The 15,711-nt window shown below is 45.3% G+C and overlaps 1 protein-coding gene across 1 annotated transcript in view; it reads right to left on the bottom strand.

The window, feature by feature from the left end:
• Nucleotides 1-30: 30 nt before the first annotated feature.
• Nucleotides 31-15,711, bottom strand: part of PITPNA (phosphatidylinositol transfer protein alpha) — a 36,861-nt gene continuing 21,180 nt past the window's right edge. The window contains exons 10-12 of the mRNA XM_081028973.1: nucleotides 14,846-14,968; nucleotides 4,021-4,088; nucleotides 31-2,598 (exon numbers count right to left, since the gene is read on the bottom strand). Coding sequence (XP_080885099.1) covers nucleotides 4,044-4,088; nucleotides 14,846-14,968 — 168 coding nt within the window. The 3' untranslated portion in view covers nucleotides 31-2,598; nucleotides 4,021-4,043. The remainder of the gene's footprint in view (nucleotides 2,599-4,020; nucleotides 4,089-14,845; nucleotides 14,969-15,711) is intronic.

Raw genomic sequence — 15,711 nt, 5'->3', positions numbered from 1 at the left:
GACATGACCAATAAGCTCGACTCCAGAAAGCTCTGTCTAGAATTTTATTAGACTGCTTTTTCCCCCAATATACCTGTATTGGAGGATTGAGACAAAAAGGCACAAACTCACATTAAATAAGGTGATCTACTCAATTCTACAAAGTGTATTTTGTAAAAGAAGTAGCACTAAGAACCAGTCAAAATAAGTCCGGGAGTCCCAGCGGGAGCTGTACGAGAACTTGGGGAGATGTGCGCGTGCCACAACACTGCCCCTGCCCCTGACCTCTGGGTAAGAAGCCAGGGCCCAGCACTCCTCCTCCAGAGGCACTGCCGCTTCCAGCTGGGGCTGAGACCCTGGAAATCTAACACGAGCAGCTGGTCTGAAGGGGCATGGCACATCCTCAGGTCCTACCCTGGAGCTGAGCCTCTCATTGTAAGCCCTTCTGAGTGCTCGTCAGTTTGGGGGGAGGTGAAGGAAGAAGGGGGATACTTAAAAGAAGCCAACACCTTTGCCCAGCAGCAACACTATCCTTGGGGATGGAATAGACCGGGGACATCCTGCCTTATGTTCACGTGGGTTGGAGCCCAGATCCAACTGGCTTCAGGAATTGTAGCTCCGCTCATGTGGATGCTTTCAAACTGGGGCAACAGGTAGAGGTGGGAGGGAGGCAGAGAAAAGGCAGATAGAGTGGGCCCCCACTGGAGCTGGAGTGGTTTGTGTGGATCTCAGAGAAGAGCTGAAGGAAGGACACTAACACCTGCCCCTCGCGCCCCCTACACTGTCTTGTTTAGAATATCACCAATTGTTTCTCCCAGGATAACTCACATCTGGACTTCACTTAGTTGATGAAGAAAGGAGAGCTTGAAGCACAAATATAATTACAGCTAATACAAAGCTTGCAGGAAAACATTAACATTTTTGTCCAGTAGGAATGCTTCTTCAACTTTCCCAGTCAAATAAATGCTACCAGCAGTTGGGATGTGAATAACCAACGGGAGACCAACGGGAGCGCGCCAGATCCATTGCTACTATAGACCCCACAAGGTGAGACTAAAAGAAGGTGTAACAGGACGTATCCTGGTCCTAAAGGGGCCTCAGTGGTGGGAGCTAACCACGCCAAGGGGTGTGAGTGTGTCCACCCCGGCCCCAGGAGGGCCACAGGGAAGCATCCTTCAGGATGTCATAGGTGCAGTCCTGTGAGACACTCCCTTATTGCACTTAGAAGGAAGTAAGGCAAAACAAACTGACAAAAACATGAGGCTACATTGTCTCATCCTACTTCTCGCTCCCTCAACAGAGATTTGGTCTCATTAGCAGCTGCAGCCCGGCTAGCATGGGCTTGGATCACTGCACACTCAGCCAACATCAGAGTTTGGGAAATGTCAGGTGACACCACAGCCCTCTGATTCTCTCACTGGGAAGGCATACTTGGGTTCTGCCAGGCTACAGGAAACACTGAAGCACTTGGCAGCTTCTGCTCCCCTGGAGCCTGGACACTCACTGGCCTACTTTGGTAGAGTTTTGTAGTACAGTCACTACTTGCTTTTGCTTGTCCAGGACAGAACTCAGCTTCGGGGCAGGACGAGCTGAGTTCTTGATCCCCAGATCCTTTTTAGCAATTGGAGATGAGAGGGAACGTATTCTGCTGGGAAGGAGCTTTTTGCATGCTTGTTTTATGCAGCATGAAGAGGTCAGGACTCTTTGTGTCCTGACCAGCCTCAAAGACGGGACAGGAATCTAAGAAAGCACAGAGAAAAGAGGATTATTGCTGAGTGACAGCACCAGCCCAAACAGGAAGAGGAGCGTGGACATACAGAGCTCCTTGGGGGGCAGACTCGATTCTAAGGGCCACACTGGCTAAGTCCCTCCAGGTGTAGGGCTGACCTGGGCATGTTACGGGTTCTGCAGACATGCAGACAGAGTGGGCAACAGGAGGGCCGAGAAGCCATAGGTGTTTCTATGGACTAGTGACCAAAGATGCAATGCGTGGGGAAGGGGTTATGTGTATTTGTTGAATGTTCAAGACAGAGACTGGCTGGGCCTTGGGTATTTCCTTGGTGCTTAGAGCACTCTTAACAATGGGTTACTGGGAGCAGAGGTCAGAGTTATGAAGCCACACTGCTGTTCTGTGGAACTGGGGTGAAAAAACTATTTCTAACTCATCCCCTCTCCCCAGGTGAGCACTCAAAATTGCAAAAATCTGCCAGGAAACAAAATACCTCAGTTTATCCCAAGGTTGAAAACAAACAAACAAATCATTTAAATCACCACATCACAAAAGGCAGCTATTTTGAGAGACTAAAAATGTCACTTGGAAATAAAGGGGGGGGGAGGGCACACAGAAATGGGTTGAGAATACAATGGTTGGAAAGGGAGGAGCTGTAAATACAGCAACCTACACGCCACATATCTCAGATGAGCAGCGGGCTCCTGCACACAGCTTCATAATACCAGACGGTCTATTTGTTCACAATATTGAAGGGCATCTAGAATTAGCTACAGTAAGGGATCGAAAGTTGCCTGAAGAAGGTGCACAGAAAGGCTGTGTCCGAAGATGGCCTGTCACTCGGGAGAGTGGAGCTGCTGGGCCTTCCTGTTGACCACTGTCTTGCAAAACTAGAAGAGAAATACAATTATTAAGGAAGCAACAGAGGAAAATGGAAGCACTATAAATCATCGATGGGGGAATTTCCAAAGGAGGAAGGGTGCCAGCTGGTGTGGTTGGCGCTGGGGAGAGAGGAAAATAAGGTCCAAGCAGTGACTAGAAGCTGGCATTGCAACAATCCATTTAATCCCATCCTTTTATCTCCCAGAAGTTCTCGTAAAGCACAGGTTTGCATCACTGGTGGTGGGACCAGCCACGCCTCCTTAGCTCCTTAGTGCTACACGACAGCCAGTTTTTTTTCTTTCATAAAGATTTATTGGGGAGTATTGGGGAGCAGTGTGTTTTTCCAGGGCCCATCAACTCCAAGTCGTTGGTGGAGGGCGCTGCTCAGCTCCAAGTTCAGTCATCATTTTCAATCTTAATTGCAGGGAGCACAGCCCACCACCCCATGCGGGAATTGAACCGGCAACCTTGTTGAGAGCTCGCGCTCTAACCAACTATGCCATCCGGCCGCCCCTCTGGCAGCTCAGCGGCAGCTCATTTTCTTCAGTCTAGTTGTGGATGGTGCGCTCACTGGCCCATGTGGGAATCAAACCAGCAACCCTGTTGTTCAGAGCTCGTGCTCCAACTAACCGAGCCATCTGGCCGCCCAAGGATAACCAGTTTTTATTTGATAAAAGAATCTCTCAGCCTGATGGGGAGCAGGGCCAAGTGTTTCATTCCATGACCAAGTCCATTCTGAGCTGCTAGAATAACAGCAACGTCTGGAAGTCTTCAGGGCACTGGGAGCAATTAAAAGGAAGGGAACTGGAGAAGATTGACAGTATGACAAGAAACATCCCATCCTGGTCCTACCTATGACCTGGGCAGAAATATCCTCCAAGCATCTGAGAGACGCTGCCTCGGATGAGGACAGCTACTTAGCATGGGCTTGGGGGAACAGAGAGGAAGGAAATGAAGCACCAGACACAACCATGAACGCTAGGGAAAGCTGTCTGGCCAGCAGATTTTCCAAGGAAAGGACAGGGAACACTAGCAGTTGGGAGCTAGGAACTGGCTCTGGCATAAGTGCTGCAGGGCATGCCCCAGAATGCCAGTTTCAACTTGATACGGCTCAAGTTAGGGGAGGAAGAGCAATTAGTTGTAGATAAGCTTCAATCCTGATCTACCGCCCCCATCCCACCCCGTCTCATAACTCTGTCCATGTCTGTCTGGGTAGTTCTTTGTAAAGTCCCTCAAATGTCCTAATAGTCATAATTTCTCTCAATGGAAGCCTGAGACCATGACAAGCCTGTTTAACATGGCAGCCAGCATGATTCCTAGAGGGCAGGATGAGGAATAAAGCAGGTTTTCTGACTACTGTGAGCGGCTGAGCCTTGAGGACCCAGACTGGTTTTAGTGTCTATGACATTCACAGTGAGAAATGTACATACAGTGCAGAGGGGGAGAGGAGGCTTTAGTCATCCGCTGTCATTCCTTTCACTGGGTCCTTTTGTCTCATCTGAAACAGAAAAAACAGAAAAGTTGAAGGGTCTTGCTGCTAATGAGACTCCACCACAAATACATCCCACCTCTCAATCGCCAGTAGATAGGGAGGAGCATTTTGTGTGTGTGTACAAAGCAAATCAGAATAGAATTCTGCATAAATACAGCCAAAGCCATACCATTTACAGCTGTGTCACTGGTCCCACCATCCATGATTGCTGTTTCTCTCCCGTGTTCCAGGGTTGGGGTTTAGTTCTTAAGTTCCTGTCTCTCTTCAAATTATTCAACAGATATTTATGAAACATCTCTTTTGTGCTAGGCATTGCTCCAGGTCTGAGTATTCAGTAGTGAGCCAAAAAAGACCAAGTCTCTCCTCAAGGAACTTACGTTCTGGGGCAAGGTGGGGGAGAATAAGCCAAATACTGTGTGTCACATGGGGCTGAGGGCTGCTGGGGTGGAGAACGACTGGGGAAGTGCTACTTTATAAGCTGGCTACGGAAGGCCTCTTTGATAAATGATGTTTGAGTAAAGACCTGAAGGAAGTGGAGAGGAAAAGCCTGTGGCTCCCTGGAAGCAGGAGGACAGACCGGGACAGGACACAGTGTTCAGGCAGAGGGAATGGCAAGTCCCTCTCCTGAGCTCTGCTTAGAGGCTTCGCCTAGTCAACAGGGCACATAATGTGGCACCAGGGTTCAGCACAAGAACACGGGTAGTAAATACTAGGGGCAAATCTCAGCTTAAAAGAGCTTAAAAGCCTGCTGGAAAACAGAACAGGGTCTTCTCTGGAAGCACTGAGTAGCCCATGTCACGGGCACCTTCCAAGCAGAAGTAGACAGAAGTCTTGTTGGGGAGACTGTGGAGGTGATTGCTCTCAAATCCGTTCCGACTTGAAAATTCTATTTGTAGCATGTCTATAACATATGTGTATTTTAACATCCCATTGATATGCCTTCACTACCCATGAGTTTTCTCCTCAATTTGCATTCTTTATGCATTCAACAAATTTTGAGCACGTTAAGAGCATGACCTCTGGAATCAAACAGCCTGGATTGTATTCTGGCTCCATCATTATTAATTGGGTAACCTTAAGCAAGTTACTTCATTGCTCTCTATGCCTCAATTTCTGTAATTATAAGGTGGAGATAATAATGGCACATGCGTCATGGGGTTGAGTGGTAAAGATTAAATCAAGATATTTATGTAGACTACTTAGCATAGCAGAGGGTTTGGCACTGAACATACACACAGTACATGTTATCTATGTTGTTATTTCTTTGTTCCAAACACCATCCTATAGCAAAAGGGATGTGTGTTTCACAAGTTCTGAAGAACCTGGACTTCTAAACTACAGCCCTCAGAGTTATGTTCTATTCATGAAAATTTAATACTGGCACACTTTGCAGAGAGATTCTATCTCAGTAATGGTAGTTCTTCACTGTGAAACATGCTCAAAACATACTTCCTGCCACCTTGCAAACCCACGTTTCTTGTTTACACACACACCCACACCCACTCCCCCCACCTCGCACTATTATAATCAGTAAGCCCACATGGAACATGGGCATGGTAAAAAAAATTCTCCTGGTCCTGCCCAGTGTAGGCCCGAGTTTCCTCCAACTTGATCAAAATAATTCCCTGGGGCACTTGTAGATGCTTGGACCCCAGACCTGACTCAGAACCTACAGGAGATGGACCATAAGTCAGTCATAAACAGTCAGTCTTACAAGCCTCACTTTTCATTGTCCGCAGCAAACATCCTCTGCTCCAAACAGGAAAGTCCGTTTGCGGACACCAAGCTAGTCCCAAACCTTTGAGTAAGCACTTAGCTCCACCTGTAAAACCTGTCTCCAGTAGATTTTGCTCAAAACTCAGTTTCCTGAATGATGATCTCTAAATTATTACTGCTCTTGTAACTTCAGTTGTCCATATTCATTAATATCTGTTAATATGTTACTTTATAAGGGTTCAACAAATGCAAGTTTCCAACATGACAGAAATCTGTTAAGGCGAAGGGTACTGCCACCTTTTTAAAAAAATAAAAATTTAATCCTGTGGTGTCAAGACTGGAATTGGGGCTATTTTATTTGAACATAATATGTAAGGCAGATATATCAGGTTGGTGCAAAAGTAATTGAGGTTTAAAAGGTTAAATACTGCAAAACAGCAATTACTTTTGCTCCAACCTAATAGAAATAAATTTAATGTAAAACTTCCCTAGCTCTGCCCTATGAGAAAGCCTAGGAGCAGCAACATACCAACAGTAATGAGCACACCTAGCACCCTAACACTACCCTACCCTAAAAGGAACCGGGGCTCCTTGAAGATACAGCTGATTCTAGGACTGAGTCATGGAAGGAATAAGACAAGCCTGGGACACTGTTGTGCTTCAGGTGAACAAGGGACACCTCACCAGTAACTGGACAGAAAGACTGATAGGATACAATGAAAAGAACACTAAATCTGTGACATTCTGGCCTAAAATGCATAAACTGAATCTAATCATGCAGAATCATTGGACAAACCCAAACTGAGAAACATTCTACAAAATGATTAGCTATAACCCTCAAAAATGTCAAGGTCGGGCCAGCCCAGTGGTTCAGGCGGTTGGAGCTCCATGCTCCGAACTCCGAAGGCTGCCGGTTCGATTCCCACATGGGCCAGTGGGCTCTCAACCACAAGGTTGCCGGTTCAATTCCTCGAGTCCCGCAAGGGATGGTGGGCAGTGCCCCCTGCAACTAAGATTGAACACGGCACCTTGAGCTGAGTTGCCGCTGAGCTCCCGGATGGCTCAGTTGGTTGGAACGCGTCCTCTCAACCACAAGGTTGCCAGTTCCATGCCTCAACTCCCACAAGGGATGGTGGCCTGCGCCCCCTGCAACTAGCAGTGGCGACTGGACCTGGAGCTGAGCTGCGCCCTCCACAACTAAGACTGAAAGGACAACTTGAAGCTAAATGGCACCCTCCACAACTAAGATTGAAAGGACAACAACTTGACTTGGAAGAAAGGCCTGGAAGTACACACTGTTCCCCAATAAAGTCCTGTTCCCCTTCCCCAATAAAATCTTAACAAAAATAATAATAAAAAAAATGTCAAGGTCATGAAGTCCAGGGAAAATGCAGGAATATCACCAGATTGAAAGAGACTAGAAGGCTGCAGTGTGTGATCCTGGGTTGTTTCTTTTGCTTTAAAGGAATGGAGTCTCTGGGTAAGCGGGGTGTTGTATTCTTGCCATTTTCTGTAAGTTTGAAATTCTTTACAATTTTCTTAAAAGACAAAAACATGCTCATTAAATGTCTGCTCACTAGTGACCATTCACATAAATTTTCAATAATCAGAGAGACAATTTAATGTCATGGGAACAAAACTCTTTGAGGCTCAACCAGATCCTGGTATACCCTGCGAGTTCACTGCTAATCCAAAGCCAAGTCGTGTTTTCCTACTGCATGAGATAAGATGTAACTTCCCATCAGGGAACTCAACAGCTTCCCCTACTCTCAGAGACCCCCCAGGATGCTACTGAAATAAAAATGCATTATTTCATTCTTGTAATGAATGCTCTAAGAATGTTTATTTCCTGTTTCCTGGGGGCCTAAATGACATGAGAGATTTTTATCTGACGTTTGCAGTGTTCCTTGGATCAAGCTATTGCAGGACACACACACACACACACACACAGAGTTAAGGAACGTGAAAATAGAAACTTCTATTCTAGTTTGTTTGGGTTTTTTTAAACAGTGGTTTCCTCTAGGAATAACCCCAAGGGTTGGAGGAAAGGGGCTTTTATTTATTTTATTTATTTATATGGACTTCTATTTTTTAATATATTCTATATCTTTTGAAAATTGCTTTCACCATTAAATATGAAACACTCCTCTGGCTGAAAAACCTAGTGAAAGCATCAATGTCAATATCCTCATTGTGATATTGTACTGTAGTTTTGCAAGGTACTGCCATTGGGAGAAACAGATTTCTATTATTTCTTATAACTGCATGCGACTATTACAATCATCTCAACATAAAAATGTGAATAAAAAAATAAAGCTAGTAAAAATATCATGCAGAATCATTACCAGAAACCAAATGGCATTCTTGAAGGAACACAGCTATGAGGCACCTGTGGAATTGTTTTTAGAACCTCTTTAGAAACGAAAGCCACCCTATAAATAGGTTCAGCCATTTGGGAAAGGAATTGGGCAACAAATAACAACAGTCTTAAATTCTCTAATTCGATTTGTAGGAATTTATTCTAAGAAAATAATCCTTATTAACCGCCCCCACCCAAAAAAAACCCGAGGGCACAAAAATTTTCACCACAGCATTATAACAGTGATAACTTAGAAACAACATGAAAGGAAAATTCAACATCAGGTAATGACAGAGTACACACAGAACAACATAGATGTTGCAGTCAGAAACGTGAAGACATTTTTTTAGTGGGAAAATGCTTCCTTAAAATGTTCAGAGAAAAAGGTAAGATAACCACCTGGCACATGCAATACAATCATAACTAAGGAAAAGTGTGTAGAAAGACTTAAAAATGCAGGAAAATGCTTTTAGTGGTTGTCTTTAAATGGTAAGAGTACCAGTGGTTTTTTTTCTTTCTACTTTTCACTCTTTTCCAAAAGATGTTTAATGCTTATATATTACCTTAATATTGAAAAATGAAATTATATTTAAAAATAAAATAAAGCTACTCCTATGTTTTAAGATGTTGTCCAATGTTCTGGGCGGTTTGCCCTGGGGTCAATCATTGCCAGACAGGTCAGAGGGAATTTCGACCCATGGGACACCGTCATCCTCCATGTACAGCAGGGGTGCCCAAACTTTTTTCAACATTTTTCACCAAGGGCCATATGTGGTAAAATACACAAAACAGCGGGCCACTCACTCGAGGTGAAGTACGTATTGCCTCACCTGGTTTATTTAAGTAAACTAAATATATTTTTGGAATTTGCTGCAGGCCAATTAAAAATGGATTGCGGGCCGCAGTTGGCCCGCGGGCCGCAGTTTGGACACCCCTGATGTACAGGGATCCCTCAGCCTCAGGAGACCTAGCTCTGCCCTCTGCAGACGCTATGAGAATCTCAGACTCTAACCTCCCATGGCCCCGCGGGTGAGCTAGGCACCAAGTAGTTTCTCTTTATCAGCCGAACCCTCAGATTTTATGTCTATCACAATCCCAAACTGGAAACTTTGAGGTACAATGTCCTGCCAGGCACTTCACTACACAGTGACCCTTACAGAGTCTCTGGGTAACCAGTCCAAGGTTTAAGGCTTAAAAATCTAAAACCGATGGTGATATATTAGTCAAAAAGCCATAGGATAAACAAGGGCCCTCTGCACCAAGATGCAGGTAATGAGAAAGGGACAGGTGTGTTCACAAGCAAGTATATGGACGGGAAGACTGGCTACAAGGGGGTTCAGAGACAGCCCCCAGGTGGGCCAGCTGTGCAAGAGTGTCATGTAGCCTCTCGGCTCCATCACGGAGCACCAAGTCCAGAAGGGAAGGATTATGGAGGGATCAGAGGAATCACAGAGCCAACAGGGACGTAGGAACCTACAGGGAAGGCTGGGAAAGAAAATGCTGCAGAATCTTAATCATGTGCTCTAATACACAGCATCTTTGCTGTTTTCTAACAAGTGCTCTAGAGGGTCCAGTAAATAGGGAAACAAGTTTTCTTAAAATTTTTTAAATGAGTTCTCTTCTCCCAGGCTCATTATCTACAAAATTAATGGCCAAAGGCCCAGGAGGCACTTGGTTCAGTGAGCTAGAAGGTATCCTTCACTTCTGAGTCTCAGTTTCTCTATCTATGAAATGAAAATAATATTTAAGGCACAGGTTGCCACACATGCTTACCACATACGACAGGCACACAGTAAGACCTCAATAAATGTTAGCTTCTAGTAATAATAAAAATAATTTTATCACCACCATGTTCATCAGATAGTGAGGTCCTCATTACAGGAGGCGATCAAGCACAGGCTGGTGGAGAAGCTACAGAGAGGACGCAAGCACTGGACATATAATGGGACTAAATGATTGGCAGTGCCTTCTTCCACTTTTGAGATTATGAGTCTCTTAAGACAGCAAGGGAGAGGGGAGGATAAGGGAGGGGGGAAGGAGAGGGAGAAAAGGTGAGAGGGAAAGGGAGAAAAAGAGAGGGGAAAAAGAGTGAGAGAGGGAAACCGCTTTCCTACAGGCACACATCTGACATTTTTCTTTTTAGGGCAAAGGACTAATCTCTTGATCCCTTGTTTCTCAAATCCTTGAGCCTCGTCCAAGAATGGTGAGTCCCCCCCCCACAGGGACGAGAGTTATAGCAGTGGCGACTGGCCTTCTAGTGACCCATCATAACTCACAAAAATAACCCACCCAGTCTATAGAGTACTATGCACTGGCTTAAAGAATTAGTCACAATTCCTACTGCAAGTGAATCATGGCCGATTGAATGCATGCATTTATTGCTATTTCTCCCCCAAACCCTACTATGATGACAGTAAAGATATAAAAAAAGATATAAAGCCACGAAGACAACAAGAGTGATGAGATGGGGGGGATTGTAAAGGCACTAAATCTATTTTGAGATTGGGATTTCTGGTATAATTAGATTTAATAAGTGTAATTTATCTTAGGACCTTTTTGAAAGTTTTCTTTTCTTTGCCTCCTTTCCGCCAAAGCTTAATGACTGCTTCCTATACATTTACTATGCAGACCAGTTTCAATGTTTCTATTTACTTCGGCCTAGTGCAGGTCCTGTGACTCTGGAGAGGTTTTGTATCTGTAAGGCATCCACTTCTGGCACCAACTTAAATCTACATCGTATGCAAAGGTAGCAGTAACAACGAGTTTTAATTGCACCTCCCCCCACCCCAATGGACAAAGCTGAACTCAAAAGAAAATTCCATTAACAGGCCGAAGCAATTTACATCCTGGTTAGAAAATATAAAACTTGAGACGAAACAAAGACTCGATGCAGTAGTTTCCAGCAGACTCTACCCAGCCGACCCTTCTCTTACTCTAATAAATCTTCCTTCTGTATTTCTACCTGCCTCGTGAATTCTTTCACAACCTGCGAGTGAGCAGCCACAACACAGAGGAGAGAGACAACAGCAGCTCAGAGATGGTAACAACTTTCTGGAAGATGAAAAAAGGATGGGTGAGCAGCAACTCTGAGTGGCCTGAGCTGACACACATAAGTGCCAGTAAAGAAGGGGAGCCAATAAGGAGCAGACCGATTTGTGCTGTAAGTTCTCCAAAGATTCAGGAGCTGGGAGCATCAGGCACTTCTGAAGGTGGAAGTGCAGATGGAGTTGAAAACAGGTGACTTGTTTGAAAATTCGAATAAAGAACAGTTTGGCTTTGGCGTTCCATCCCCCAGTTCTCATAGTCAAGCAACCACCCTCCCCTTCCTGCCATAGGAAGGCCAGGGGGTTCACTCTTGGGGGGGCCTTGCTAGGGGACAAGTGGACACAATACAGAACAAGAGGGGATTAAGGTAAGCCACCCAGGACCTTTCTCCAGCTCAGTTCCCAGAATGCTGGCTGCCTGACCATCCCCCCAGCAGGAGACCAGAGAGTCTTCTCTAGAAGAAATGACCAGCCCAATAAAAACACTCAGGGTCCTGAAGCAGGGGACCCCAATGTAACCACTTGACTACCCTGCAATGAAGCCCACCCACTGATTCAAAGAAATTATAATCAGCTATTTTGACTTTCAGTTTTAAATGTGAATGGACGGCCAAGGACCACCAGTTGTTTGAGGAAAGCCCCTAACACAAACAGTCCAACAAGAAAAAGGAGCTCAGAGGAAAACAAAAAATATTCAGTAGGGCAGACACCCCACAAAAACGGAACACAAACCCAAAAAGCTCTAGCTTCAGAAAAGGAAGATTAATGCATGTAGGAAAAAAGAAAAAAGTACTTTAAAAAAAGAACACAGAACAAGAAATACTTAAAAATGTTTTAAATTGAATAGATGGGAGAAAAGATAACACTGGAAACCAGCTCCCAGAAAGCAGACAAAAAGAGGAGAGAAAACATAAGAAAATGAGAAGGTCCATTCGAGGTCCAACGCCCAACTAATAAAAACTGCAGAAAGAGAACAAAGAGAGAGGAGAAAATTGTGAAACAGATAATACAAAAACATTTTCCATAACTGAAGAGATCTTTGGATCAAAGTATCACCAAGTGGGAGCAAAATGAATGAGAATGGATCAGCACCAACTACATTACTATGCAATGAATGTCATACTCCAACAAAACCCAATCCTCCACAGAGACTGGAAAACAAAACTTAATGAAACAGACACATCAACTAAGCAACAGAAAGAAGGGAGGCAATTAGTAACTTCTTAAAAAAACAAAAAAAATTGTACAAGAAAGGAACGAAAACCAGAGCAGACAAAAAGGCTCCGTTAGGAAAAAGAATGAGCTGTAATAATATAAACACTGAAAAACCAATGAGCCCCATATTGAAGGATGGAGAGTGGAAGAGTGTTGACTGGTGAGTGGAGAAAAAGAGCGAAATCTTCCAGAGAAAGTTGATGCTTAATACCAAAAGTTGAGAAATTAAGAATTAAGAGCACAAGTGTATTACTTGGCAATATGGAGGTAATTAACAAAAGAAACAACCGTAAGAATGTAAGGAGCTGCTTCTGGGGGTTGGGACCTCAGGGCCTGGGCAGAGGACAGCTTTTCTTCACAAGCCTGGGATACTGAGTCTTTAAATTAGACAAGTACTTTTGGAGGTGATGGATATGTTTATCCATCATTCATGGTGGTTTCACGGGTGTATGCTTATCTGCAAACTCATAGAGATGGCTACATTAAATAGGTGCAGCTTTCTGTATGTCAATCATACCTCAATGCAGTAGGGTTTTTTAATAAAAAAAAAGGAGAACACTGAAAAAATAAAACTTTGATAAAAAGAGGGGGGAAAAAGACAGGAAAAAAACAAGTAAGCCAGGGCACATTTAGCATCCAGAGATACCGTGCAGTGGCTAATGAGGACCAGACGTCACGCAGTAACACGGACTGGGTTTTGCTCTCTTCCACTGCAAACTGCTTTTAAAATTCCAATTCCAAACAGGGTTTCCTGCATTTGCAGTCATCCTGGAGGACAGTGGTCACCTAAGCTTATGGCCCAATTCTCCAGAGAATGGAGAAACATGCGAAGACATGGGGTGGGGAGTGAAAAAGAGCTCCCTAAGGATGAGGCCTCTCTTATAGTTTGGATCTGAATAGGCAGGTTCAGCAGTAGCTGCTCTGGAGAGCTCTCCCAGCTCCAAGAATTCGAATTCTACCCAGAGCAAAAGGCTGTCTGCAAATGCTCTGGTGACCCTGTGTGCTTTATGCCAACCTTTGTCAGGCAACAGGTGGCTGAAGCTCCAGGCTTCCCCCCCACACTCCCCCCAGTCTCTGTGTTCCTCTGTTTTGTAACTTTGTTCTTTTCTCTTTTTGTCAGGACTAGGGTGGCCAAAAGACTCAGGCCTCTCTCTTATACAGTCAGAATGACCAGAGTCCTAGATGTTAAAATTTACCACTTCCTGAAGATTCTTAGCAGAAGAAGCAGAAATTGTACCCAAAATCCTGCCACTTCCCTGCCAAATGTAACTGAATGGAAAACCAAAACATCTGCCTTCATCAGGAAGTAACTCAGCACACCACTTGAGTGAGTCCTCTCAGGAAATGTTATCCTGAAGGTAAAAACAACTTCCCGGGGTGGGCTGCGGGGCTTCAGAGGAAGGGCTCCTGGGCAGTGTGTGTGGAGGGGCACCACAGCACCCAGGCCTCGATCTCACTAGAGGCCCTTCTGGAGAGCTGGGCAAGGCTATGCAAAGCAATGTCTGCCAGACACCCGGGCTCCGTGCCAACCCACCCAAGGCAAGGAGGGAGAAATGGATGGCAGTTCTTATGAGACGGAACTTCCTGCCTTATTTTTAGCCCCAGGCAGGCAGGAGGGCCCCAAATGGCATTTAGAAGGAGCAGAGTCCAAGTCCTTAAAAGCTATGGCTCTGACCCTGACCTATCACTGCAGGCAGTGACCCCAGGCACAGCATTGATCTCTCAGAGCCTCTACCTCCTCATCTGAGTGTGGGGATCACAGTGGTGCCCACTTACAGGTGTTGTGACATTCACAGGAGATGGTGCATGTAAAAGCCTCACAACAGTGTCTCGCACAGTGAGTACCTGAATGTTATTTATGACCGTCTCCTCAGAGTGAGCCTCTCAGGGAGCATGTCCAAACAAAGCAGGGGGAGCGTTAGGTCTTCAGGCTCCCATGGAGCAGAGAGCCCTCCTTCTGGGAGCCATGCCAAGCTCCCCCCCGACCCCCACCCCCAAAGCAAAGGTTCCAAACTCTAAAAATAGCTCAAAAAACACCTCACAAAGTAGTTCGTTGTGTGTATTGTTGTGTCTTCTGTGTGATATTCACGATCAGCCCCACCTGCCACCTCTCAGGGTCAGCTCCACCTCTGCAGCCCAGCAGGAGAACCACTGCAGCAACTGTATTACTCACTTGGCATGCAGCATACACTGCCATATTTGTCTCTCTGGATATGCCAAGACCTCAACTAGATAGCAAATTCAAGGGCACAGGCTGTTTTCTTCCTTCGAGTTCGCAGACTGCCTGGCATGAGACTGTACCTGAAGGAGACACTGACTCGTTCCCATAACCACAGAACTGTGCCCTCAGTGAACTGTCCCAGCACGAGAGTTTCCTTCACATGTTCACCTAGTTGAGGGCCCCCGAGTCTCCTCTGGGCATCTCTTACCTCATCCAGCTGTTTCTTTGTCTCTTCTTCCATCCTTCGAATGTCGTCCATTGTCAGGTCAACCCACTTATCAAGCCAACAGAACAGCTGCCGGTGGAAGTTTGTAAACAGACGCTTCTCTTGCTATAAAAAGAAAGGAACCCAGTTAGAACCCAGAAGGGGAAGGCTATTGCTGCAGCTCCTCTCCCCATGATCTCTGAGCCAATACCCATACTTCAATGGGGCGGTGGGGTTGGCGTGATGCCTGGCTTGCTTGTCTGGACGAGCCCTCCAGTCCCATAGATCAGTGACTTTTACCTTCACGTGTCTAACAGGTAGGGCTTCAAGTAGGAGGGAGGCCCCCAGGAAAGAATGGGTAGCTACCTCACAGCTAGGCCCTATGCCAAAGTGCTACTAAGACAGGCAGCCAATGAGCTCACAGCTAAGCCAAAGCCCCAGAACAACTATGCCAAGTTTCCTCCTTGTCTCCGGAGCCTAAAGGCAGGTTAAAACTGGCCAGTAGCTATGAAATATGGCCCAAGAGTGAGGCTCTAACACATCAGAAAAAAGGTTATAAAAACTCCTTATGTTTGCCTAGTTCAGTAATTCAGGACACCAGAGACTTTGGTTAATAGTACCTCTTGCTTTTTGGTTTCAAGAAAAGAGAGACTGAGTTTTATTTGTATTTCAATCATAGCAAGCCCTATCCTGTTTCCTTTTCTTGCCTCAGTTTCCTTCTGTCACTCGTGGTGCCCTTGGATACAGAGCATTAAATCGTAAGACAGTTAAGTACAAGGGGAAGTGGAGGGGTCTAGGCGATCAAACTGAAATATGTGAATGTCAGCCACCTTAGGATACAAGTCACATGGGTTGTATGATCTTCTCTT

The sequence above is a fragment of the Rhinolophus hipposideros genome (genome assembly GCF_964194185.1).
Source record: "Rhinolophus hipposideros genome assembly, chromosome: 20".
Taxonomy (NCBI): Eukaryota; Metazoa; Chordata; class Mammalia; order Chiroptera; family Rhinolophidae; genus Rhinolophus; species Rhinolophus hipposideros.
The sequence above is the reverse complement of the archived record's forward strand: the minus strand, read 5'-3'. Positions and strand labels throughout refer to the sequence as shown.